The sequence below is a fragment of the Sus scrofa genome, chromosome 16, assembly GCF_000003025.6.
Source record: "Sus scrofa isolate TJ Tabasco breed Duroc chromosome 16, Sscrofa11.1, whole genome shotgun sequence".
NCBI classification, from domain to species: domain Eukaryota; kingdom Metazoa; phylum Chordata; class Mammalia; order Artiodactyla; family Suidae; genus Sus; species Sus scrofa.
The window spans coordinates 44,308,731-44,335,099 of NC_010458.4; the positions used below are offsets into that span (position 1 = coordinate 44,308,731).

Sequence of the window (26,369 nt, forward strand, 5' to 3'; positions counted from 1 at the left end):
CATTTCCAAAATACTATTGTCCCTTTTTTTTTAACTATTTAGTTCTTTCAACATTTTGTCTTTTCATCCTGGTGCTCCCATGTTTATTTTTAAAAACAGAAGGGGTATAGGATATGAATCTTTTTAGATAAATAAATCCTAATATACTGATATAGCCATTTCTATCCTGTTTAATCCATGAAAAATGAATCTTTCAGAATAACCTACATTTTAAGTCTATTTTCACTGCAGTAGGGTTCCTAAAATATTTATTTTCCATCAATGTCCATTCTATGGCTGACATTTCTTTTAATTAGGACAAGTCTAGGTTCCATATTTCTAAAGTATTTTTGTGAATAATTTAGAAGAGTCAAATACTTCTTAATTTCAGACTTACAGGATATTACTTAGATTATCCAAGATTTAGTTATATATTTGTACATAGATAACCAGTAACCTGCTTTTAGAATACTGGATCTTAACTTTTTTGGATCTAAGAACTCTATGCAAATCTTATTTAAAACTGTGGTTACCTCTTCCAGAAAAATGCACATACATTTACACACCCAAAATTTTAGGAGTTCCCGTTGTGGTGCAGTGGAAACAAATCCATCTAGTATCCATAAGGATGCGGGTTCAATCCCTGACCTCACTCACGCAGTGGGTTAAGGATCCAGTGTTGCCGTGAGCTGTGGTGTAGCTCGCAGATGCAAGCTCGGATCCTGCATTGATGTGGCTGTCATGTAGGCCAGCAGCTGTACCTTCAGTTTGACCCCTACCTTGGGAACTTCCATATGCTGCAGGTGCAGCCCTAAAAAGCAAGGACAAAAATTTTTTATAAGTTCTCATTGTGGCTCAGCAGTAACGAACCTGACTAGTATCCATGAGGATGTGGGATCGATCCCTGGCCTCGATCAGTGGGTTAAGGACCTGGCGCTGCCTTGGGCTGTGATGTAGGTTGCAGACACGGCTCGGATCTGGCATTGCTGTGACTGTGGCGTAGGCCAGTAACTGCAGCTATGAATTGACCCCTAGCCTGGGAACTTCCATATGCCATGGGTGTGGCCCTAAAAAAAATTTTTTTTTACATGGAATTTAAAAGGGCTCACCTACTCACTGAAGCCCAGGCCATACGGAATTCCAGGTTAAGAATTCCTGGGTTAGAGAAGTTTCGCCTTTATTTGGATGTTGATTATCAGCAAATGATTTTACAAGGAAGTAATTTGATGTCCTAATCACATTTATTAGAATACTGATCCTCAAATAGGATTTTCAGTGCTTTTGATGAATGTTTTTTTCAAACATGGCCCTCTTATAACTTTAATATTGTATGCTTGTCATGTGTTAATAATAGGATTCTCTGGAGTTCTCTCTGTGGCACAGTGGGCTAAGAATCCAACTGCAGTGGCTTGGGTTACTGCGGAGGTGCCAGTTAAATCCCTGGCCTGAGAACTTCCATATTCCAAGGGCGTGGCCATAAATAATAATAATAATATAGTTCTCTACAACTCTGTTATTCTCATTATTTCTCATATTAATTTTGATCCTTTGAATTACCCATTTTAGTACTGGGAAGTAACTTTCTTGGCACTATGTCATTTTAAAGAGCTCTGTGACTCACAACCAAACTATATATATACATGTACATGAATGAACTATAAATATGAATATATAATTATATATATGACTGAATTATACATATGAATATATATATTAATCAGTATATACACTGGTTATGAATGATGTCTCTCTCGAAACAGTAGGCTGTATTCACTTAACATTTGCCTAACTGCCTTCATGAACACAAAATATGTCATACAGATGAGCAGTGTGTTAGTATAGTCCCTTGCTTGGTCATCTCCTAATGAGATTATCTTTGAAAAAATCTCATTTTTCTATTAATCCCTCCAAGTGTCCTGTAACATTTTAGGATCTTTTAAGGTAATGTATTTGGAACTCGCAATCACTGCTTTGGTCTTAAAAGTAACAGACACAGATCCATATACTTACAGCTTTATAATAATTTCAAAACCTTTTGTACTGACCTAAATTATTAGATGTCAATGAAAAAGGAGTTAACAGTTTCTGTGTTTAGTAATACTTCTGACTTAATCTGAGAAATACATAGTGAATTTAAACTTTTGCCTTACATACTTATTAGATTGGTTTTAAGATATGGCAGCCCAGTGTTTGAATTCTCCACGGTGGCAGCTTGCAAGTTTGATGACCAGAAGAGCTCGTTGGCGCTTGTCATCGTAATATTTAAATATGTTAGCAAGAACATCCAGTTTTTGAACATGTGGATGCACTGGTTCAAGGTGTCTCCTGTCTCATTCAGGAGATGAGTTTCACTCCTATTTTTGTGTTTATACTGCAGGGTAGATAATTTTGATGATAGCAGTCAAGAGGTGTCATCTCTAGTATCTATTCCTGTTTCACAGCTTTCTTGTGGTTTGAGCTCTCAGTAATCACTGGCATTTTGAAATTATGTAGAAAATAAGAGTAATACTTCTTAACATCCTCCACTGTGATGTCTGTGTTGGTTGTGCATTAAGAGCAGTAATGAGTTTCAGACTGTTAGAAATCATTAAAGCAACATACGAAAATCACAATAAAGCCTTATTAAAGTAAAAGAGAGAGTTCCCTGATGGCCTAGTGGTGAGGATTTGGCACTTTCACTGCTCTGGCCCAAGTTCAATCCATGGTATGGGAACTGAGGTCCCACAGCAAGCAGCAGCCAAAAAAGAAATTTTTTTAATAGTTTTTTTTTGTTTATTTTTTGCTTTTTAGGGCCACACCCACGGCACATGGAAGTTCCCAGGCTAATGGTCGAATGGGAGCTGCACCTGCCGGCCTGCACCACAGCCACAACAACACAGGATCCAAGCTGAGTCTGCGACCTTCACCACAGCTCACGGCAACACCAGATTCTTAAACCACTGGCAAGGCCGGAATCGAACCCACAACTTCATGTTGCCTAATTGGATTCACTTCCACTGCGCCACAATGGGAACCTCCAATAAAAAACTTTTTTTAATTTAAAATTAAAAAAAAAAAATTGAAAGTTCCCATTGTGGCTCAGCAGTGACGAACCTGACTAGTATCCATGAGGACACAGGTTTGATGCCTAGCCCCACTCATTGGGTTAAGGCACCCAGTGTGGCCAAGAGGTGTGGTATAAGCCTTAGAAGTGGCTCAGATCTGGCATTGTTGTGGCTCTGCCATAGACCAGCAGCTGTAGCTCCTCTTCGATGCCTAACATGAGAATTTACATATGCCACAAGTGCAGCCCTAAAAAGACAATAAATAATACATAAAATTTTTAAAAATAAAGTAAAAGAAAAACTTCAAATTTCAAATAATCTTATTAGTTTGGCCTAAAGATAAGTAAACATCTTGTCTGCTTTCAATGTTTTGGATTAGATACTGTTTTAAATAAATATAGCCTATACCACTTAAGGCACCCTAGCATTCTGAAAAGAGCACTGGATTAAAAGCCATTTCTGTGTGTTTCTGGCTGTGTGATTTTTGGCAAGTTTCTCACCTTCCTTAAGCCATCTCTTTTTTCTTATTCATAAAGTGGGAACAACAACAATTCTCATATCTGTTTTCCTGGAGTACTGGTGAGGTTAAATAATATTTTAAAAGTTTCTTAGGAAAGCATAGAGTGCTGTACATATGTGAAGTGTTCTTGTAACCATTCTCATATATGATTCAGCCCTTTTGAGATCAATGCATAGTGCCAAGGTCATAATTTAAGAGGAGGAAAAAAGATTGCCCTGAGGAAAAGCACTGTCACTTAAGATTTAAGAGTTCACGAATGCTTGCCCTCAGTGGGTTTTGGATGCAGATCTAGGGCAGGTGTTGGGGAACCATCACGTTTTACTGCCTGCTTAGAAGTTTGATTCCCGGAGCCAGAGCAGAATGAGCAATTTAGAGTATTGGGAATGGTGGAAGATTAGTTGAAGGAAAACATGGGAACATTTCTCTTCAGCATTATCACCAAAGAACAGGTCCTTTGAGGAAGTCGAGGACAGACTTGGTCAGAGCAGCCAAGACCACGCTTGGCCTGGCAAACTGGGCAAGCTAAGGAGAATGATCAGCCAGGATTCACTGAGTACCTACCGTGTACCAGGCATTATAGTCAGTGCCTTACATTTGTTCAGTAATTTTATCCTTACGGTGTTCTCTGAAAGTAGGTTTACCAGTCTGCTTCTCTTACTATACTCTTGTCCTATTATTGCCCCCATTTCCAAGTAGAAAAAACTGAAACTTAGAAAGAGTCAGTGTTCACCTGAGATCTGACCGCCATTCTCCTCACCAGTCTTCTTTTTGCCTGTAATCATGCACACTGCCCCCCCCCACATCCCCCGTTCATGCACTGGAGACGGCACTGTGTCACGTGGTCTGAATTTGATCTCCCAAGTGTGCATTCCTACTGGATGGACTTTTCCTAAGTTTCTTAAATCTCCTTTCCTCTAAACCATGAGTTTGTAAACAATGAGTTCATCTAGTTTCACGTTTCCCTCTGTGTGAGCTGACCTTTTAGCTGTCAGCCCTGACGTACAGTAAGCACTTACCAAAAACCTTGTAAATTCTGCTCCCGGCCCCCAACCCTGCACACTGAATTTCCATCATCAGTGTTAGAAAGTGATTTCCTGCAGAATCTCATTTTTGTTATTTTAATACTTGTGTGTTTGTACTCACACAAGCTCATACACACACATAGAATAAATGCTGAAGTCATAAATCAAATGTGATGACATACACATTGTTTATTTTTGGTGACTTTTTTTCATTTCTTAATCATGTTTTCTGCATGTGATTTTTTTAATAGAAAAATATGTGTAAAAGAAATGTTTTATTGATCTTTTAGAAACAAGAGTTATTGATTATCTGTTGTATCTGGCATGTTATACTAGATATGGTAGCAAGGTGTTCAGCAGATAAAGAGCTAATATCTCGAATGTTTAGAGTAAAGTTTGAAGATATGAAAGTAACAACTAAAAAATTAAAACCAGAATATTATTAAGTGATCCAAATTAAATATGTATTAAGTACTGAAAGAAGACAGAATAGAGAGGTGATGTTGGGTTGGGGGCTAAGAGATCAGGTCAAGTATAAGAGAAATCTCTTAGAGTTGTTTCAGGCTGGGTCTCGGTGCAGAAGCATTCTCCTTACAGCTTTACTTAGTTCACAAAGCTTAATTGAACATCTACAACTTTCTGGGCATATGCTAGATTTTGGAAGTACAGTTGTTCATTATATATATATATATATATATATAGTTAGCATTTGAGTTTTAATAATATTTTTATTTATTTTCATCTAAAAAGTTTAAGAAGTAGTGGTCAGAAAGGTCTAGCCAGTTTGGGGCATAAGCCTTTGAATTTAAGGTTTGGTATTCAAGACTTTGCAGATAATACGTTATTTCACATCTTTTAAATAATGCTGAAGACACTGACCTGTTGAACTACAGAGCTCTTGTGAAAGTTAAGTGTTAATCAGATTGCCCTTATTGCTATTATTATTGCCAGTGATTGCTAGGTATATGTGAAATTAAAAATATGACCTTTAACCCTCTGTTTATGGCAAAGCCTGGGAGACAGTAGCTCTTTTCTGTTTTTAATGCCTTGTTACTTAAGCTTCATCATCCCTGGATTTAGGGGTATATCAGACAGGTCAGAACATGGAATGACAGCTAAGAAATCAATAGAGGATCACCCCAGACAGCCAAGGTCAGCTCTCCTGAGCCCTGTTCTTTTTCCTTTAAACACAGTACACTTATGGATTTCAGTAACTGCGTTTCCTTTGAGATTTGCTATCATGAAAATAACACTTTAGTAATAAATGCTAAAAGCAACCCATCTCTTAATTAGAACAACAACCCAAAGGATTTGGACTTTAAATACAACAAAAGCTCGTGTAACTTTTTGCGCTTTCGTTTATATAATTTTGCTTAAGCTCTCACTGTGTTATATGAATTGGGAAGGTAATCTCAGTAACATTAAGTCATCTGTTGTAAAAAAAATCTATAACAGTGTATATTTTAGGCATCCATTTGTTTAAAAAGAGAGCCTCATCGTTTTAAACAGCTTTCTTCTCAAGAACTTCTAACCAAACAGGAATCTAAGTTTACATTGTTTTCTAGGCTTTTATTGTCAAACTATCTCCTGCAGTAATAATGCTTATAAGGTACTGTATTGAACAGTGTCAAATTGTTCATGTTGAAAAACTGTCTAAAGCATTTCTTGGATTCTTTGGCACCTACAGTTTAAAACTGGGGAGTGGTATTTGCTGGCTTGTCAGCAGTGAGTAATGTAATTCAGCAGCCAGGCTGTTTTGCACATCAGGCCCCTCTCAGGCTGCACAATCCTAAGACATGCCCGGGGACTCTTTGTGGACCCTCGCAGTGGTTGGCTCCGGATTCCTTTCTCTTTCAGACTTAGTTATTTGCTGGAAATTGAGCTTTTGAATTTTTAAGTTCTTTGTTTTCCTTACTTGAAAACTATTTAAATGGTATTGCCCAAAGGGCACACAGAGAAACAGCAAGACAGACTTTCGGGAAATTAGCAATAGAGTTATTTTTAGCTTTTACTCCTTGCAAACACGTCCTTTTGTTCTTTAGAAGACATTGTTGATCTGTTCATTCATTTGCTATGTTGGCTGCCCAGAATACAGGATGGCTGTGGATAGAATAAGCCCTCTTTTTACTCTGCATGACATAACTCTGTTAATTCTCATTCTCATTTAATTTTAACTCATGAGTTAGTCATTTGTTCATGCTTTTCTAGGTTCTGAAACACCACCTCATACTATAACGCATGCTTTTGTCGTTGTTTGGACTTGATGTTCCCTCTTATCAGCAAATGATTCCCAAAAATATTCGCACAAGCAAGATATACAAAATTTTTATGTCCAAATATTATACTTACAGTTCATGGTGTTATTTTGCCTTTATTTGCTCTGTTATTTTGTCACACTAATCTTTAAAAAATTATGCAGTAAATATTACAGAATCCCAAATCTAGGATAGATGATCACAAAGGCTGGCTTTTTACCTCAGTCTCCTGTTTGATCTTTGAAAAGTCTTCCAGTGTATAGAGGAAATCAAATTTCTAAGGAAGCACACTGAAACCTCAACTTTACTCTTCACGTAAAAGCGATTTTGGTATAAGACCAGATCCGAGATGATTTCATCATTTTGTAACATTATAATGTAACTTTTTTTTTTAGGGCTGCATGTGCAGCATATGGAAGTTCCCAGGCTAGGGGTTGAATCGGAGCTGCAGCTGCAGGCCTACACCACAGCCACAGCAACACTGGATCCAAGCCACATTTGTGACCTATGAATGCCGGATTCTTACCCCACTGAGTGAGGCCAGGGATCAAACCCACATCCTCATGGATACAAGTTGGGTTCTTAAGCCAACTTAAGCCACTGAGCCATAAGGGGAACCCCCATAATTTAACTTTGTAAAAAATTTTTTCTGTAAGATAGTGAGGCATTACAGCATTTGTGGTTAAAATTGGGGTTCTAGGGATTCCCATTGTAGTTCAGTGGTAACAAACCCGACTAGTATCCATGAGGATGCGGGTTTGATCCTTGGCTCCACTCAGTGGGTTCAATATCTGGCATTGCTGTGAGCTGTAGTATAGGTCGCAGATGGGGCTCAGATCAAAAAAGGGGGGGGGGTTAGTTCTAGAGTTAGACCACCTGGTTTTAAGTCCTAGTTCTACCATTAATCTCAGTATGCCTCCATTTTCTTATCTCATAAATGGAGGTTACAGTGCTTCACAGAATTGTTTCAGAATTTAAATCAGATAATCCATGTAGAGACTTAGCAATATTTCTGACATAGTAAAGACTCAATAGATGTTGGCTGTTATAATTATTACATAGTTATTTTATCTGTAATCAAGGGTGTGGTTATTTTTAGAAGATGATATTCAAGAAAGAGGCAAAATACTCAGTTTTCTGGAACCCTTGACTCCCTGTAAGAGTTTTTTATTGGGATGTCCTCAATCGGAGGTTACCTAATTTCAGGGCATAGTGAATTTAGCTTCCCTTGACCCTTCAGTGTTTGCAGCTCTTCATATCTAGAATCAGCACCGTGATAATGGGAAGTCAAGCAAAACAATATTTTGCATAAAGAGAGGAAGGCAGAATGTGAGATGGCGTTGACATCTGTGCCTCTGCCTTGGGCCAAAAGCAGAATGGTTTTTGCTGCTGATTCTGCATCCCATCTGCTGCCTTCTCTAGTAGTTCAGCCCCCTTCCTCTCCCTTCCTTCCATTTAGAGCCCCAGGGATGATGAAGTCAGGAAGGGGAGATTGGGATGTGAAGCATCCAAAGAGGGAAACCGAACAGAGGCTCAGGGAAAGATAGCAGAATGGTAACTCCCATTCTACAGATGATCCGGTTAGATAAATGCTAAATTGCCCTCTGCCAGTGGCAGTTTTACATGAGTTCTCTGAACAGTGTGAAGGTTAAAAAACACCAACCTTGTAGTGAATTCCCATCTTTCTATTCAGGAGCTTATTCCACATCTGATTCAACAATTTACTAAAACTTTCCTTGAAACTTTTTTTTTTTTGTCTTTTTTGCCATTTTCTTGGGCCACTCCCGAGGCATATGGAGGTTCCCAGGCTAGGGGTCGAATCGGAGCTGTACCGGCAGGTCTATGCCAGAGCCACAGCAACGCAGGATCCAAGCTGCATCTGCAACCTACGCCACAGCTCACGGCAATGCCGGATCCTTAACCCACTGAGCAAGGCCAGGGATCGAACCTGCAACCTCATGGTTCCTGTTTGGATTAGTTAACCACTGAGCCACGACGGGAACTCTGAAACTTTTTTTTAACACTTAGCCCACACCCTGGGAGTAAGTCCCTTATTTTCACAAATGGTACTTTACCTTCTGAGTATATCCTTTGTTTCTCTTCTCTTACCACTGCATTTAACTCACCTCACTTGCCAACTAATCTACAGTGCTAGCCTCCACTGAAGTGGCTTCTTGTTTTAAGATAACATCTTCTACCTGATCTGAGAGGTACGACTCAGGCTTTCTACAGCAACAGTTGTCTTAGAAACACTTATTTAAAACTTAAAACACAAAATATCACACACATGAAAAGGGTGTCTGTTGTAGTTTAACTCTTTAATTGATTTTGATGAAAACTTGAGTAGTTAAGCAATAGACTGATGAGTGTCCCAGAAAGGCATGCATTGAGTAAACAAAGTACATGGATAGAGAGAGGAGCTAGGGAGAGATTGTCTTCAATTATGGACCTCTTCATTTTTCTTCATGGGAAATTCTTTTAAAATAAAATATTTTCCCTTTCAAAACTTAAACTTCTTTAACAGAGTGATTTTTTTTTTTTCCAGTTATGACTTACTGATGATTGTTTGAAGTTGGTGACTCAGAAGAATGAAGTATTACTTTTAAGGTGTTTGGGGGTCATTTCCCAGGCTGCTTAGCTACAAATTTTACTTAAATTTGAGGTTATCCTAACCCTTCATTCAAAGAAATAGTTGACTCTGATTCAGACTTAAGTTTGGGGGAATCCTTTTTGGTTTTCAGGGCCACACCTGCAGCATATGGAGGTTCCCGGGCTGGGGCTTGAATTGGAGCTACAGCCGTCGGCCTACGCCACAGCCATAGCAACACAGGATCTGATCCTCATCTGCGACCTACACCTCAGGTCACAGCAATGCCAGATCCTTAACCCACTGATCAAGGCCAGGAATCGAACACAAAACCTCATGGTTACTAGTAGGATTCATTTCTGTTGCACTACAACAGGAATTCCGGGAATCCTAATTATAATTCATCACATATAGTCTTGTCTTATAGTTAAATCTTTCAGTCATTTTGAGTTTATTTTTGTGTGTGGTGTGAGGGTGTGTTCTAGTTTCATTGATTTGCATGTGGCTGTCCAGGTTTCCCCGCAATACTTGCTGAAAATACTTTTTCCCATTTTATGTTCTTGCCTCCTTTGTCAAAGATTAATTGACCGTAGGTATCTGGGATAATTTCTGGGTTCTCCCTTCTGTTCCATTGGTCTGTTTGTCTGTTTTGGTACCAGTACCTTTTTAAATTATATCTGATTTTCACTGACTGTCCAGAATTCAGATACTCTTATTAAGTCTCTAAACTTCTCATGGCAATATGTATTTGCATAGAAAAAGTAGAATACTATATTTGTTTTTACTAGGATACATTCAGAGAAATAAAGTATGCAACCAAGAACTTGCATAGAATGCCATATTTCAGAATGATGCTCATTTTATTATGTATGACAATCTACTTTTAAGGAACTAAGATTGATCTCAATTATGGAGTCAAACCCTACAAAGTTCTCTAGAAAACTGGCCTGGTACTTGGCTTACTGGTCTCTCATTAATTAATAAGTTAAATATAATATTCAATACCTGTTCATTTTACGGTTGTATAGGAATCATAATTCCATCTTTTAAAAATTTATTCTTTAATAGATTTCAATCCTTTACTCGCTTAAAGTAGTAAATTTTGTGATTTATTGACCTTTCCTAAACAAAAATAATTATCCTGGGTTACTTTCGTGAACTTCAGATACATATAGGCAGGAATTTATATCTGTCTTACTCCCAACTGTATCATTAATACCCAGAAAATGCCTGGGTATTAATGATAAGCACTGAAATTGTTAATTGTTCAGTCAGTTAAGCACTGAAATTGTTCTATTGAATGAATATATGTGTAACCAACTGTATACTAGACTGTATGCCATAGTAGAGAATAGCTAGCTATTCAGGAAACTCATATCCCATTCTTCCTGGGCACATACATAGACTATTATTTTCCAGGCTCTTGTGAAAGTAAAATGGGGGCGATGAGTTCAAGTTCTGGCCAAAATAATATGTATGCGACTGGGAGTTCCCATTGTGGCTCAGCGGTTAACGAATCTGACTAGGAACCATGAGGTTGCGGGTTTGATCCCTGGCCTAGCTCAGTGGGTTAAGGATCCAGCGTTGCCATGAGCTGTGGTGTAGGTTGCAGACATGGCTCAGATCCCGTGTTGCTGTGGCTCAGGTGTAGGCCGGCAGCAACAGCTCCGATTGGACCCCTAGCCTGGGAACCTCTGTATGCCATGGGTTCCGCCCTAGAAAAGACAAAAAAAAAAAAAAAAAAAATATGTTTAAGACTGATGGACACCATTTCCTATAACCCCCAGTTCTTCTCCCCAGTCTCACTCCCCCAATTTCCTCACTTCAGTCACCAAGAAAGACAACATGGATGGACCTTGAGGGTATTATGCTAAGTGAAATAAGTCAGAGGGAGAAAGACAAATACTGTGTGATTTCATTTGTACGTGGAATTTTTTCAAAGTGAACAAACCAAACACATAGATACAAAGAACAGAGTAATGGCTACCATAGGGGATGAGAATTAGGAGGAGAATGAAAAATAAAAGGAGTCAATTGTATGTATGGTAATGGATGAAAAGTAAACTTTTAGTCATGAGCATAATGTAGTATATACAGAAGTCAAAATATAATGTGGTATACATGAAACATACATAATGTCATAAACCAATGTTACCTCAATAAAACAAAGATAATTTTAAAAAATTCATCGCATATATACTTTTCATTCACTGCTTTTAATGTGTTGCGTTTTATTTTTTTCTTCTTTGGCTGCCTGGTGGGCCAGGGATCAAACATTGGATGCCACCAATCCGATTGTGCCATAGGGGGAACTTGCATTCGATGGTTTTTTAAAGAGACCTATATGTTTACTTTCTAGACTGACTTTGCACGATTTAGTGGAACAAATGTGGAAACTGACTTTGTAGAGGTGCCATCACAAATGCTTGAAAACTGGGTGTGGGACACTGATTCCCTCCGAAGGCTGTCAAAACATTATAAAGATGGAAGCCCTATTACAGATGATCTGCTTGAAAAACTTGTTGCTTCTAGACTGGTCAACACAGGTATGACTTGTAATTTTAGAAAAGGAAAATAAATTAGAATTTTTTAATGGAGAATTGCTGGCATCTTCCTCTGTAGAGGTTATTCCCTTTTTGTAACGTTAGTAGCCCTAGAGTGTGACTGTGGGGCGGGAAGACGGCTGGATACATAGGAATGCTGAAATTATGTCCAAGAAAATAAAAGGCATCTCCTTTTAAATCTTAAATAGAATACAATGCCTCACTCCGACTTTGTGATGAATTCTACAAGAATCAGTTTATGAAGTCTATGATCTTGTGATATTAGAAACGTAGTTCTCTCTTCTCCAAAACATGCCCAAACATTCTTATGTTATTAGGTCTCCTGACCTTACGCCAGATTGTTTTGAGCAAAGTTGATCAGTCTCTCCACACCAACACTTCGCTGGATGCTGCAAGTGAATATGCCAAATACTGCACAGAAATTTTAGGTGTTGCAGCTACTCCAGGTATGTAAATACGATCACTGAAAGTTCATTTTTCCTGTGAAGCACAGGGTATACCCCTAACATGCCAGGGAAGGTGGAGTTTGTCAGGCAGATTACCTACTATCATTTGTTTCTGATTTCTATAATCAGGCCATGACTTTCAGATAAGCATACTCTGTCCTTATGTGTTATCCTGTCCAAATGAGCTTGAAGGGAAGGTGGCTCCAGCTTTGCAGCATTTTAGTGTAATCAGACGTGAGCAATTGGCCTCCACCCCAGAGCAGAGAAAGCCATTCACGTTTGGCAGCACCCGCCTGGCCCTGCCCTCCCTGTGTGCCCCATGACTTCCCTAGGATTTCAGCAAGAGGTGGGTGGAAGGGGCCATCTCAGAGAGGCACACACTTCTGCTTGGCTTCTGATTCTTCCTCTGAGGTCTGTTTGGCAGTGTGACCACGAGTTTCTAACCTGACATTATTTATGAGATTCATGTGGGTAGAGACTCATACATATGTGAATCCATTTATATTTATATATTTTAAGCAGATGTGCGGTTGTATGTGTATATGTAGTTGGAAAGGTGACATTTTTCTATCAAAGAAGTCGTTGTTTAATTGAATCAGTCACACTTATAGAGATAATAAAGGTCAGAATAACTTGGTGAGTCCATCCAGGCTCCTCACTTCCTTTTGTGATCTGCTTCTAGTAGACCAAACAGCAACTTTGTGCCTCATGGCCAATGACAAAATCCTTTTATAACGTAGCCCTAGAGGTAGAATTGAATTAGTACAACCATTTTAGCTTTTCAAGTAAAGAATTTTTTTTCAGTAATTATGAACCTAAAATAAATGCCATTCCGACACCTCTTAGATATAAATAGGTATGAGTAGAGTAGGCTTAATATTATAGTAGTTATTTATAAGACACCTGCGTGTCTAAGGGATAAGAAAGGACTGAATTGTCTAATGGGTGTGGACAAAGCCTCTGAAACTCTAGTTAGGCATTCCAGAGCTCAGGGCCGAAACCAGCTCTGAGGTGGAGCTGTCCTAGGAGAGACGTTTCTAAACATCTTGGCCAAGGGCACACCTAAACCCAGGGAGTACTAGAGGTGAGGTCCTATGACCAACTCCTCCCACACCTTGCTGCCCCATCGAGAAGCCTTAGCCAGCCGATGACATGTTAGAACATTTGCCATCACGTTGATTGAAATGTATCTTTCTTTAAAGGCACAAATATGCCAGCTACTTTTGGACACTTGGCAGGGGGATATGATGGCCAATATTATGGATATCTTTGGAGTGAAGTCTTTTCCATGGACATGTTTTATAGCTGTTTTAAAAAAGAAGGGATAATGAATCCAGAGGTATTGTATTTTTTTTTTCCTTTTCTTAAATGTCTAGTTGTCCCCTCCCCTTTAACTGCTAGTATAAAATATTTATTACACCTAGATTTTAGAGGAAGAGATCTGGTAATAACTTTCAAGTCTTACATCTTCTCACATCAACATAACATCACTAAGTGCAGCATACAAGTGATTAACTCTAATGCCAGAAGTTTAAAAAAAAAAAAAAAACCTGCTCCATTTTCTTGCTTATTAACATTCCAGTATATTGCATAATTAAAATTCAAAGCTTTGTTTATACATTTGAGGATTTATAGCTGCTAGTTTTGACATGTGCTGTACAATGTTTTAGTTTTATAGTAAGTTGGGAAAGAAAAGTAAACTCCTTCCTGATATAAAAGTTCTGCCTACATTTTGATATACTCTACACACTTTCATTATACATTTTCCATGGAAAGCATCCTTTTTTTTTTGACTGGCATACCCCACCTACTGCATAGTTTGTAACCTAAATGCCTTTAAGTAATTTAACCTGCTTCATTAACCTCAGCCATTCCTTTCCGTGTACAGTGAATTGACTGCCAGGTGGCTGCCAGCCAAACCTTCCTGAGTTACAGTCTCTCAGTCTCCACTCTTGCTGAAGACTCAGCTGTCAGATTATTTCTCAGGCTGATCACTTTTCCAGTGTGTTTTTCATTCTGTTTGATTCAGAAATTGGAGGAACAAATTATCAAAATCATGCTCTCTGTGCTTATTTAAACCAACTGATTTATTCTCTAAACTTCATGTTTATGGATTACAGAGTGCCACACACACATGCACTGAAGTGCATTAATGTAATGTAGACCGCCGTCCCTTCCCCCCACCACTCACCCCAAAAATGCCACCTCCAGAGTACCTACATTCTACACACTGACCTTTCCAGTCACTCCGTCCTGTCCCACCTCAACCTGGCTGTTAGGAGTCTCCTTCCATTCCCTGGCTAGCCCATTTACACTGATCAGACACTGACTTGTTCTCATAAACACCTTGAGTTCTACGTGACCTCCAACCAGTGCTGAGCCCTGCATTCCTCTACCATCTCATTGAGAGATGGTGTCTGCGGGACCCAGAGCCTTCTGGGGACGGTCGTGTGACTCTGTTTACATGCCCCACTGCAGAGTCACGCTGTCGAACCTGCCCTGGAGCCCCAGCATTGCTCTGCTTCCCTTAGTGGGGTCGCCCGAGTCCCCCACCACCTCTCAGCAGATGCTCTCTCCTCTCTGCTGAGGACATTAAGATCATTGGAAGTGAGTACCTTCATCTGTCTTTCTCTCTCTATACTTCAATATTTATCTTCTTCCCTCCTGTCTCAGAGAAGATGTCTGTAATACTAAGACTTACTGGTTTGCTATCTCAGGGAAGACTCTGATCATCTCAGTGCTATTACTCAGTTGCTCTTCCTTTCACAGCCTACTCTCTTGGTATAAGAAACAGTTTCAGCAAACCTCTGTTTTCTGGCTGTTGCCTCCACCAGCTGAACTGGAAAGCTACCCTCCCTCTAGAATCACCACCGATGCTCCAATCGCCAGCTCTCAAAGGCCCTCCACTACCTTTTGTTTTGGTTAACTTCCTGCTTCTTGGTATTCCTCTCTTTGTCCCAGCCCTCAACTAAGCAAACAATTTCTTCCTTACTTCCCAGAAGTCCGAATGTGTCAGCCAAATTTGTGTGTCCTCTTGGGACGTTCCTCCACAAATTTATTCATTCTACTTCTTCCACCTGAAATGTACGCCTTCCTTGTCGGTGCCTCTCCGCAGTCCTACCATTCACAAAGGCTGTGCTCAGAGGGCCACTCATTCACAAAATCCTCCAGACCATCCACACCACAGTGATCTCTCCTTCCTCTGGACAGAAGCGTGGACTTGGGTGTGGGAGAAGGTCTTAATGAGCCTTCTCCTGTGTCCGCAGTGCTTACTATAACTGTTATACAAACTGAAAAAAAAATCAGGGTATAAAAGATATTTATACCATAGAAAGCGAATTTTTATTTTAAAATATACATTTAGAAAAAAGTACATCAAAATGTTATCAGTTGTTATCTTTGGGTCGTAAGTTTCTGAGTGATTATTAAATATTTTTCTGTACTTTTTATGGAACTTCTCCTTGTTTTTACATAGAGCATGGACTATTGTAGAAATCTGAAAACAGTTTTTAAAGAGACATAAGGTCCAGATATGCAAAGGTAAAATTATGACCTCTCACTGGCTCCTGGTAGCTTGGGAGGCTTCCCGGCCTAAGTGCTATAGCACCTCTTTTGATTAAGCTTCCTCACTCACCTCCTCTGTGCTCTGCTCACAAACCCACAGCCTCAGGCCCCTTCACTGTCACCTCTCCTTTTCTAGCTGTCAAAGTAATGGCCAAAGTACTGATCCCAATGGATCCCAAAGAACTTGCAGGTCCAGCAGGAGTAATCCCTGCTATTATGCTTCTATGTACCTCCTTTTCTCTCTGGCTTCACAGCTTGGCAGGCAGCCAGACTACTCTTAATTTAGACAAAAGGGCTGGGTTGAATGCAGAGAAAGCAAGATTCCCTACAAGTAGGAGCTGTTGCCTTGTGATACTAAAAACAGTTTTTGATTTTACTAAAATTCTGGATTCGACAGTGCTATATATTATTACTCCTCTTATACCTTGAAGTTAGCTTTAAACCCTTCTTTTTTCCTTCCTACTAACTACTCTGGAATATCATGCCATGTTTTGCACCCCTGCTACCACAACAATTGTGAATCTGGCTCTACTAGCCAAGGAGAATCCTTTTGTACCCTCACACTCTGCTGCAGTGACAGATACTGGAACAGCTTTTTTTTTCTTTTTTGGCCGTATCCTTGGATTGTGAAAGTTCCTGGTCAGGAATTGAACCACAGCAGCAACCTGAGCTGCTCCAGTGACAGCACCAGATTATTAACCTGCTGAGTCACAAGAGAATTCTTGGAACAGCTTTTTAAATAGCCATTTTATTCCCACCTACAGTGTACTGCTTGATTGGTTTTAATTTTTTTTTTCACAAGTGTTTGCTTTAAAATTACGCTCAATTTACATAAATCAAAATATCTATTTATTTTATATTAACACTTTGGGGAGTTCCCTGGTGGCTCAGCAGGTTAAGGATCCAGCATTTTCACTGCTGTGATGTCAGTTTGATCCCTGGCCTGGGAACTTTGCATGCCGTGGGCACAGCCAAATAATTAAATTAACACTTTGAAATAACAATTCTGTTTTACAAAAACTTAGGTCATTATTATAGCTATGTTGTGATGAAGGGAAAGAATTTTTATGGTATAAAGAAATACTGAATTTGATCTGAAGTCATGGGAACCAGAGTAGTCACCATATTTCATGCAGACCTTGTCTCAAGGCCCCTCACCCTTCCTCGTATGTAACTGGAGCATTTTGAGACGACAGTAGGATGTCCCTTCAAGGAGCCCATGCCTGTTGTTCTTAAACCCCCAGTTCTAGAGAGGCTGGGGGGCTGAAAGGTCACATATTGTTGACGTCATTGGTCATGGTCATTGGTATCAACAAAAGAACATCTCCAGGCCTTCCCCTGTAACTTCTTCCCATCCTGCCAAACCCAGGGTCTGGTTAAGAACCATTTCAGATCTTAACAAGCAGAACTGTAGAAAGTGGGCTACTCGCTAGGAAAACGCTAATAGGAAGGGGCAAATATAAACCTGCAATCTTCTGAATACCAAATGTTAGCAGTAGAGTATTTTACAATACAGTCATTTTTATTGTTTTGATGGTCTCTATCAAAGTGTTAGAACTGGCCACTTACCTATAATAGCCTAAAAGTTTGCTACCTCTGGTTTTACCTACAATTTTCTATATTCTTCGTAGTAAATAGATTCAACATCTTAACTGTTTAAAGCTATGTTAAATAATATCTAAAGCCTTCATTTATAGTAAACATGGAGATGTTGTTTCATTATCAGACATACCTTGTAATTTTTCCAGCTCATCTCTTCCATAACTATAGAAGGGAACAGTTTGAGAGTATAGCACTTTTCCAGCAATCTCTAGAAGCTCTTTCAGGATCACTTTAAGGTTCCCAAATATAGTTTCAAAATCCAGCAGCTAATCGTAGGGTTCAACGAATGAGGGCATTTTAACTAGGGCCATTTCTTTTTATAAGGCAGCTTCATTGTGGGAAAATTTCCTAAGAGGTAATAGACATTGTGGATTCAAAGGCAATTATATTGTTAAGCTAGAATTATGTTCCTCCCCTTCTGCATTTAGAGTAATTGCCAAGCTTTGTTTTTTTCCATCAGTGAAGAAGAAATACAACCAAGTATCACATGCAGAAAGGAGTACTGAGAAAATCAAGATGGTTAAGTGTAACCAGCCACAGGGCCATAAGGAAGCAGCCAAATCTTCCATGCAATAACAGACGCAGAAACATATAAAGAGTCTTGGTTAAACATGACAAAGAGTTACCTGTCAGAATGTGTATCATAAAGCTAAGTATTCCAGGGCTCTTCAAACAGAATCCTAGGCCCAGTTCCTGCTGTAATGTGTTGCTAAGAGAGAATATGAAATTTCCTCTCCTGATAGATTAAATTCAAGTGGATTACAAATGGGATTAAATTCTGCATCAGCTCCCCTGATCTACCATCCCAAAGCGATTTTTCTTACACGTCAACCTTTTCTAACAGTCTTAAATGTTGCCTGATATGAAGGACAAAGGAAGGAAATGGGATTGATTTCTAACCTACTCCTTGAATATTTACAACACCAGACCTTCTAAACCTTGAATCCCAACCAGCTGGAAGCAGTGTTTTGTTTTGTTTTGTTTTGTTTTTCCTTTTGTGTTCCTACAGCCTTTCTTTGTGTTTCTCTTGGAGCCTAATAGTCTGCCTTGTTCATTGTCCATTTCTTTATCTCACCTCCTAGACCATAAGGTCTTTTTAATAGGAACAGTTTTATTCATCCTTGTGTTCGTCCTCTGCATCAAAACTGTTGTATTGCACTATCACTGGGCCTAACTGGCAGTGCTTCCACTCATCTGTCCCCCTAATCCACACTGCTACCCAGGGCACCTTTTTTTCCTCCGAATCTCCTCCCTCCCCATAAATAAAGATTCGTTTGGAGTTCTCTTGTGGCACAGTGGGTTAAAGATCCTGCATTGTCACTGCAGTGGCTCTGATCCCTGGCCCAGGAACTTCTACATGCCACTGGTGTGGCCCAAAAGGAGAAAAAAAAAAAAGATTTGTTCCTCCATCCTCACAAATTGAAACTCCGCTTAAGGTTTCCAGAAAACTGCTTCCAGTCAAGGGAAGGTTCCTATCACTGTTCTTTATTTCCACCTCCCTGACTGCCAACGCCAATCTCGACTCTCTCCCTCCTCCCTGCTTGTTGTCAAAGGTATTCTTTTTCCACCCACAAGCTCTCCACCCTCACTCATAGAAAACAAAGTACATGCTGTTGGGAAGGAGTTTACAAATGAGCTATGCAAGTAAAGATTCCAAAGTCCACTTTTAAATCGGGCTGGTGAGCCTGTTAAGTCCCTGGTGGCTATCACCTGCCACAGGGCGGGTGCCCTCTGCCCTGATGCCTCTTACCCAGTATAGGAGACCTGGCTCCATTCCCCAGTGTCTGTCACAAGGGGGCAGGAAGGAGGAAGGGAGGATTGGAAGGCTGTGGGCGCATGCATGTGCTGCTTCAGATAGCAGGAGACCCGCTCTGTTTCCCATTTATGTGTTCTCATTCCTGGTAGACAGTGGGCATCCCTCATTCAGATCATTATAATTGCTCTTAAAATATTACCTTAGATAAAGGGTATATGTTCTTGCATAAAACGAGTGCTTCGTCTCTCCTATTTAGTATTCTTATGAATTATATATCCCATTTTATATTATCAGTGGAGATCAAGTCTCTTGTCCTTTCTCCAGCTTTATTAGGAGGCGGGACTAATTTTGAGGAAATGCTGAAACAAGAATGCATTTATGGCCCTGACTGTACCCGAGTAACTGAACTTACAGTGTAGGGAGAAGAGAAGTGAAAGGAGGGATGGGCGATTACTAAGGTTTATTACATAACCACCCTATGGCAAGAATGATCCTAAGCAGGATCTAACCTACTAAAATTATCTCCTCTCATTCCTCATAAACTGAGGGAGGTAGGCATATTCCCATTTTACAGGTAAGGAAACCAAAGCCCAAGGCCACATAACTGAGGATGAAGCCAAGATTCATGAAGTCTGACTCCAAACTCCTGATCTTGCTTTAGAAAAAAATCCCTGTTAGAAAGGACTTGCACAGTTGCCAAAAGATACATGTTAATCTTCCAGGAATAAAAACCACAGAGGTGACCGATGCTGATTTTCCTTCCCTAAATAGCTGATAGAAGCTCTCACTCTATGCAGATCCTCTTGAAGGATTTTTTTAGCATGAAAATTTTAGTGGTTGTCTTAGAGCTTCTCTTTCTGTTTTGCTCACATTTAAGGTTCCTTTATTATATAAACAAAGTAAAACAGCTCACGGCAAAGACTCCTTCCACCAGTGGCCTGTGTCTCCTAGACCACGTTCTCTCACTCAGAGAACCCTGTACCATCCTAAAATAAAAAGTCACTGAGCTTTTTCCCTTTTTTTTTTTTTTTTAAGAAAAGCAAGATCCTATTACCAAAATGACTCTTAAACTCTTCTCCAAAACTTCATTGCAAAGGAAATGAAACTATTAAAAGACCATTGCTCTGTAATTCAGGAAATTGAATCAGCTTGTTTGGAGCTATAAGCAAGGAAGGACTTGAGCTGCCCTGAGCCACATATTATGAGACTCAACGGGGCTCTGCTTTCCAGTGACTTTTTCATCAGAGAAGGCAGGAGCTGGCTCTTCACAACACCAGCTCCTCCTGTGTTTGCTCTGCGTTTCTACCTATAATTACAGTTCTCTGTACAAAACAAAGATACTCTGGCAGATGTCAGCATTGTGTTGATTTTTTTTTTTACTTTATTTAAATTTTCATTACTGTGCCTATAATATTTGTGCAACAAAGTATGTCTTTTTAATGACTAAAAGATTCTTGGATCTTGAGCATTAAGAATTTGTGCAGGTAAATATTAATAATTGAGGTTGCATGATAGGTGCCAGAGGGTTCCCTATACTGTTGTCTCTGCTATTAGTACATATATTCAAAATGTTTTCATAATAGATGGCTTACAATGTTTTCATCATTCAGATCAATTCACTTTTTTTTTTTTTTTGCTTTTTAGGGCCACACCCATAGCATATGGAGGTTCCCAGGCTAGGGGTCGAATCAGAGCTGCAGCTGCTGGCTTGTGCCACAGCCACAGCAACACTGGATCTGAGCCACGTCTGCGACTTACATCACAGCTCACGGCAACACTAGATCTTTAACCCACTGAACCAAGCCAGGGATCCAACCCGCAGGGATGATAGTCAGGTTCATTAACTGCTGACCTATAAAGGGAACGCCCAATTCACATTTTCTAAGTTCTTTCTAGACTGCTTCACCCGAAGGAACAGCCCTTTCTTGCCCCACTCACCAGTTTAACACTGGTTGAATTTAGACACATTGGGCCGTGAAATAGATGGAAGGGGGTGAAGGTAAGCCGTCTTGGGCTCAAGAGTTCTGATCTTGAACTCTTGAACTTCTTAGAATCAGAGAGTCTATGATGAGAATAGCTATCACCTATATTTTAGGTTCTAGATCACTATTTTGAGAGTATAGAATTGCTGCATACCAAGCAAGAAATGACACGTCATTTTTTTCTTTCCCAAAGAAAATTAAATCTAGCTCAAAGCTCTCATTACCAGGGTTTTCAGGAGGTCCAGTATCAGTGATTACAGGCCCACCCTCTTTAAGGAACCTTACTCAAAACTTATAAATAAGGCAGCAAGATTGCTACTCGCCTCTTCGGGGTCATACTAAAACATTGTCTAACAGGCCCTTCTGAGAGTCATCTTATGCTCTAAGCCCCAGACCTTACCACTGTCGTAGCCACATGTAGCCACCGAGCACTTGAAATGTGGCCAGTACTGTTGAAGAATTGAATTGAGATGTATGGTAAATGTAAAAAACACACTAGATTTTGAGGACATACAACAAAAAATAAGTCATATTGATACACGTTGAAAAGGTAATTTATAGATTTATGGGTTTAAATAAAATATTAAAATTAATTTTACCCATCTTCTGCCCTTTTTTTTTCTGTAATTACTAGAAAATTTAAAGTTATACATGTGGTTCACATGTTACTACTGAACAGAGCTCTCTAGAGTTTATAGAAAGTAACTGTGTTTGACTAATTTATTATTCCTGATTTAGGTCCATCTGTGAAGTTAGCTGTTAGCCTGTAGATCACTAATAAGTTGCAGATGATTTCTGTTGATAACTAAAAAAATAAGCCCAAAAGTTTTTGACTTTATAACCTTGTAAGACATTGAATAGTTTTGTATCTAACTTGGTAGATTTCATCCTTCAATGCTGAGTTTTATTTTCCTTAACAGTTTGACTAGACTAATCTCTGATGGTTGTACCAAGCAGAATCATTGTCATCAGTCAAAAATGAGATTACCTTGGTCTCTGGAAATTTTCAAGCTATTTATATACTCAAAGAGACTATTAGTGATTGATCAAATGATATTATGGATATAAATTCCAGTGTTTCTCTGTGAAATAAAATCTATTTTTATGCATAGATTTAGAATTGGGTTTCATTGAATCCTCTTGCCTTTCTTCTCTAAAAGGAGAGGGAAAAGAAGTGGACGTACAGAATAGTGCTAATATTGAATCACAGCTGTTTTCTTTTGCTTGATCTGCTCATGCGTTTGTATAAATAAAGACAGAGGAACTATGATGTGTTTTAAAATTCCAGACCTTGTCCCCATAGACAGCTGTACAAAGGTTCTCCTTCACCGCGCTGGGCCCACAAAAATGTCTTACCCACACCGTGGGATATGTGTTGTTGCCCTACCCCCCATCCATGAGGAAGAAGGGTTTTTTATGAGCCCCTCATAAAAACATAGCAGAAGCCATTTTGACGGTAGGTGGGCCACTGTTTCCGGGTACACAGAACCCCTGTTTGTAACCTGATGGAACATTTGGTTTGCTAACCCTTTTGCAATTGCTTTTGAGATGGGGTAGCAAATAGAAGCCTGTTATGTCTTCCATTTGGCTATTTTTTTATTTGTCTGTTAACTCACATTGTCAGCATGCTGCTGTGAATCTCAGGAGACAAGACAGTAATAAAGGGAAGTGTGGAAAACCAGAGGTCCAGCTCCAGATCTCTTAGCTACCAAAATAAATAAATAGTACAGCGCTGTAGTCTAGGCAAAGGAGAACATCCAGACAGGGGAAACCTAAAGTCCCTTTCTTCCCTTCTCTTTTGCATCTAGAGACTTGGAAAGTTGCTATAACTATGAATTATTAGGCATGTTTTATTTTATTAGGTTGGAATGAAATACAGAAACCTAATCCTGAAACCTGGGGGATCGCTGGACGGCATGGACATGCTCCAAAATTTCTTGAAACGTGAGCCAAACCAAAAAGCGTTCCTAATGAGTAGAGGCCTGCATGCTCCGTAAACTGGGGTCTTTGGGAGCATTCCATGTCTGGAAGACAAGTTGACATCACCATGTGTTACTGGCCTGGAAACTGAAGGGAGTTTTGCAAATGAAAATGCAGATTTCTATTGATTTAAAAAGTTATACAGATGTAAATGGAATTATAAATACTGTGACCTAAGAAAAGACCCATTAGAAAATAATTGTATGATAAAATTTCATAAAAATGGATTTGATTTCTTTTTATAAAAGTTTCATATGAATGTGATTTGATTTTTTTACTCTTGTAATCTAGATAATATAATGTAAGAGGGCCAAGAATTTTTTAATTGAATCGTATGCATTGTATAATTTGACCCTTCTTATATCTTGAAGTTTTGTACTTGGGATTTCTGAACTGATAAATGCACCATCACGTTCCTCTGATAAATATTTTCTTGGCGCATCCACCTTGACTCTCCGTCTCCAGTAAAGTGTGACGTCTTTGCCTGCATACCTCAGGGCCGGGGGTATATGCTTCAGTAATGCATTTATCTTTGTATTTCAGGCTTCATGATCCCCAACTTTCTGCTGCACCTAAGTCAGGCTCCTCCAATTAGTTTAGTCTTTTCTAAGGTCCAGTCAGTACCAAAAAATTATGAGTTTTAGCTGAAATGGCCTAATGCATATTGTGAGTTTTTATATTTTGTTTTAGAGAATTTTTTTTTTTAACAATCTCAAAATTTTATTGTCTTCATAATAAAAGTATGAAGCTCAGAACTGGATCACTTGGCCCTTTCTCTTTTTATCTCCTCCCAGCTCAAAATGCTTGCATCTCTTAATAGCCAGCATTCTCTTAGATCTGCAGTTGGGCTCAACGCATTCCAGCCTCAGCACAATCTTCTTTGTAGTTTTAGCCTTTTTCCGGAAAATTGGCTTAGTCTGCCCACCATAGCCACTCTGCTTCCTGTCATAACGCCGCTTTCCCTGGGCATACAGTGAATCCTTGCCCTTCTTGTACTGTGTCACTTTGTGGGGTTGGTGCTTGCCGCACTTCTTACAGAAAGTCCGGCGGGTTTTAGGAACGTTCACCATGTTTGCGAGAGCACTATCGGCACGGAAAAAAAGGTGTTTTAGAGAATTTTGAATCTTGGATTAGAATTTCATTTCCACTTTAGCATACAAGATTATTCGTTTTTCCACATATTCGCCAGTTAGAACACTAAAGCAAGTCCAAGAACATTTTTCTCAGAGTTCCCGTCATGGCTCATCTGTAATGAACCCAGCTAGCATCCACGAGGACTCCAGTTTGATCCCTGGCCTTGCTCAGTGGGTTAAGGATCTGGCGTTGCTGTGAACTGTAGATGTGGCTACAGCTGCAGATACGGCTCGGATCATGCATTGCTGTGGCTGTGGTGTAGGCTGGCAGCTGCAGCTCCGATTGGACCCCTAGCCTGGGAACTTCCTTATGCTGCGAGTGCAGTCCTAAAAAGCAAGCAAACAAGAAATATATATATATATATATATATATATATATATATATATATTTTTTTTTTTTTTTTTTTTTTTTTTTTTCTCCTCATGCTTCTAAAAAGTGGTAGGAACTTCTCCATTGCTATGCTCCTCACCCAGAGTAGCAGGGAGACGTGGCACAAATGTCTATTTATGGAATGCCACGGGAAGAGAGCTGAAGCTGGTGTGGAGCATAAAGAGTCCAGAAACTCCAGGAGAGGAGTGGGTTCTGCACAGAAGTGTTTGAGGATGGCTCCTCTGAAGCGTTATGTGTGCTTAAACTCAGCCATGCAAAGCAGGCTTTCCGTGGCTTATTTCGCCTAGTGATTTTTAGTGAACTTTTTGATCTCTAACTCTCTTTACTTTTACTGTGGGCCTAAATTCCAGTTCTGCAGCAGACCAGGAAATGCACTGTACTTATTTTTCCTCTAGGAGTCTACTCAATGAGGAAACCAAAACAGGATGATGTTTTTTAAAATTTTAATTTAAAAAACTAACTTTGAATGTGTGCATTCTGCGTAGGACTTCCAGTTGTTTCCCAGTGTTACCTGAGGTATGACTTTGCTGGCCAGGGACAAAATTAGAACCTTTCCATCCTCTGGTCCAAATGGACTTTGTGCTAAATAAAAAAATACTGCGCTGCACAGTAAAATTGTAGACAGCAGGAAAAATCAAGCACTATAGTGACAGAATAAAATTCAAAGATTATTTTTGCTAAGTAAATAATTCAAAGATCACAGGAAATCCCACCCTCCCTTATGAGACAATTGCCTGGCCCTCTCTCCCTGAAGCTCATTCAGTATCACCACCTTGGTTCCCTAAAGCTGGTTTTTGGTTTTTGGGTTTTGGTTGGTTTTGTTTGTTTGTTTGTTTTGTTTTGTTTTGTTTTGGTCTTTGCAGTGTATGGCACTTTTCTCCTATCTTTTTTTACCAGACTGTTCTGCTTTCCAGTTTCAGACAAAAACTCTCTTCAGTTTTTTCTATTGTCCAATGCATCTCCTTAACAATAATATTATCATTTTAAATCTTATTTCTCATGGAAAAACAATACTTGGTGTGAAAAAGGCTGCACACAATAAAGTTACATTATACCCACGAGAATGAGCTCATATTTCTTTCATACTTTAATGTTAAAACTCAAATGTGTAAGAAAACAGAAGTGGTCTGGGTGTTCTTTTTACTTAGGGTCCATATCCTATATTTAAAATCTTCCAGAGAACAGCAACAAAATCAAATACTCATCAAGAAATCTTCTCTAACATAATTCAAAACTAGGGACCTCTTTTTTAAAGTCTTTTTGAATGTGACCATATGCTTATTTTATTTTATTTTTTTCTCCTAGATCAGAGCACAGGGTGTCAATGAGTGTTCTGAATGTTGGATAATTACAAGAATTGTAACTGACTGACCTACACTTTATGGACTGAGACACTAAGTCTAGGAGATCTGGTCATGTTTCAGGTTTTCAGGCAGTGGTTGTATCGTTGAAGGCAAGTTCTTAAACATCTTGGGTTAAAATGGAATAGACCTGATCCCTGAAGATTTAATTTTAAGACGCTACAGAGAAGAAAAAAGTCCTAA

The 26,369-nt window shown here is 39.3% G+C and overlaps 1 protein-coding gene across 7 annotated transcripts in view; it reads left to right on the top strand.

The window, feature by feature from the left end:
* The window catches only part of NLN (neurolysin), a 107,918-nt gene extending 83,025 nt beyond the window's left edge, over positions 1-24,893 (top strand). For 5 of the 7 annotated variants that reach the window (XM_005672490.3, XM_005672488.3, XM_005672492.3 and 2 more), the window contains 4 exons: positions 11,767-11,953; positions 12,289-12,417; positions 13,620-13,756; positions 23,184-23,749. In XM_005672490.3, coding sequence (XP_005672547.1) covers positions 11,767-11,953; positions 12,289-12,417; positions 13,620-13,756; positions 23,184-23,318 — 588 coding nt within the window. In that variant the 3' untranslated portion in view covers positions 23,319-23,749. 7 annotated transcript variants of the gene reach the window in all.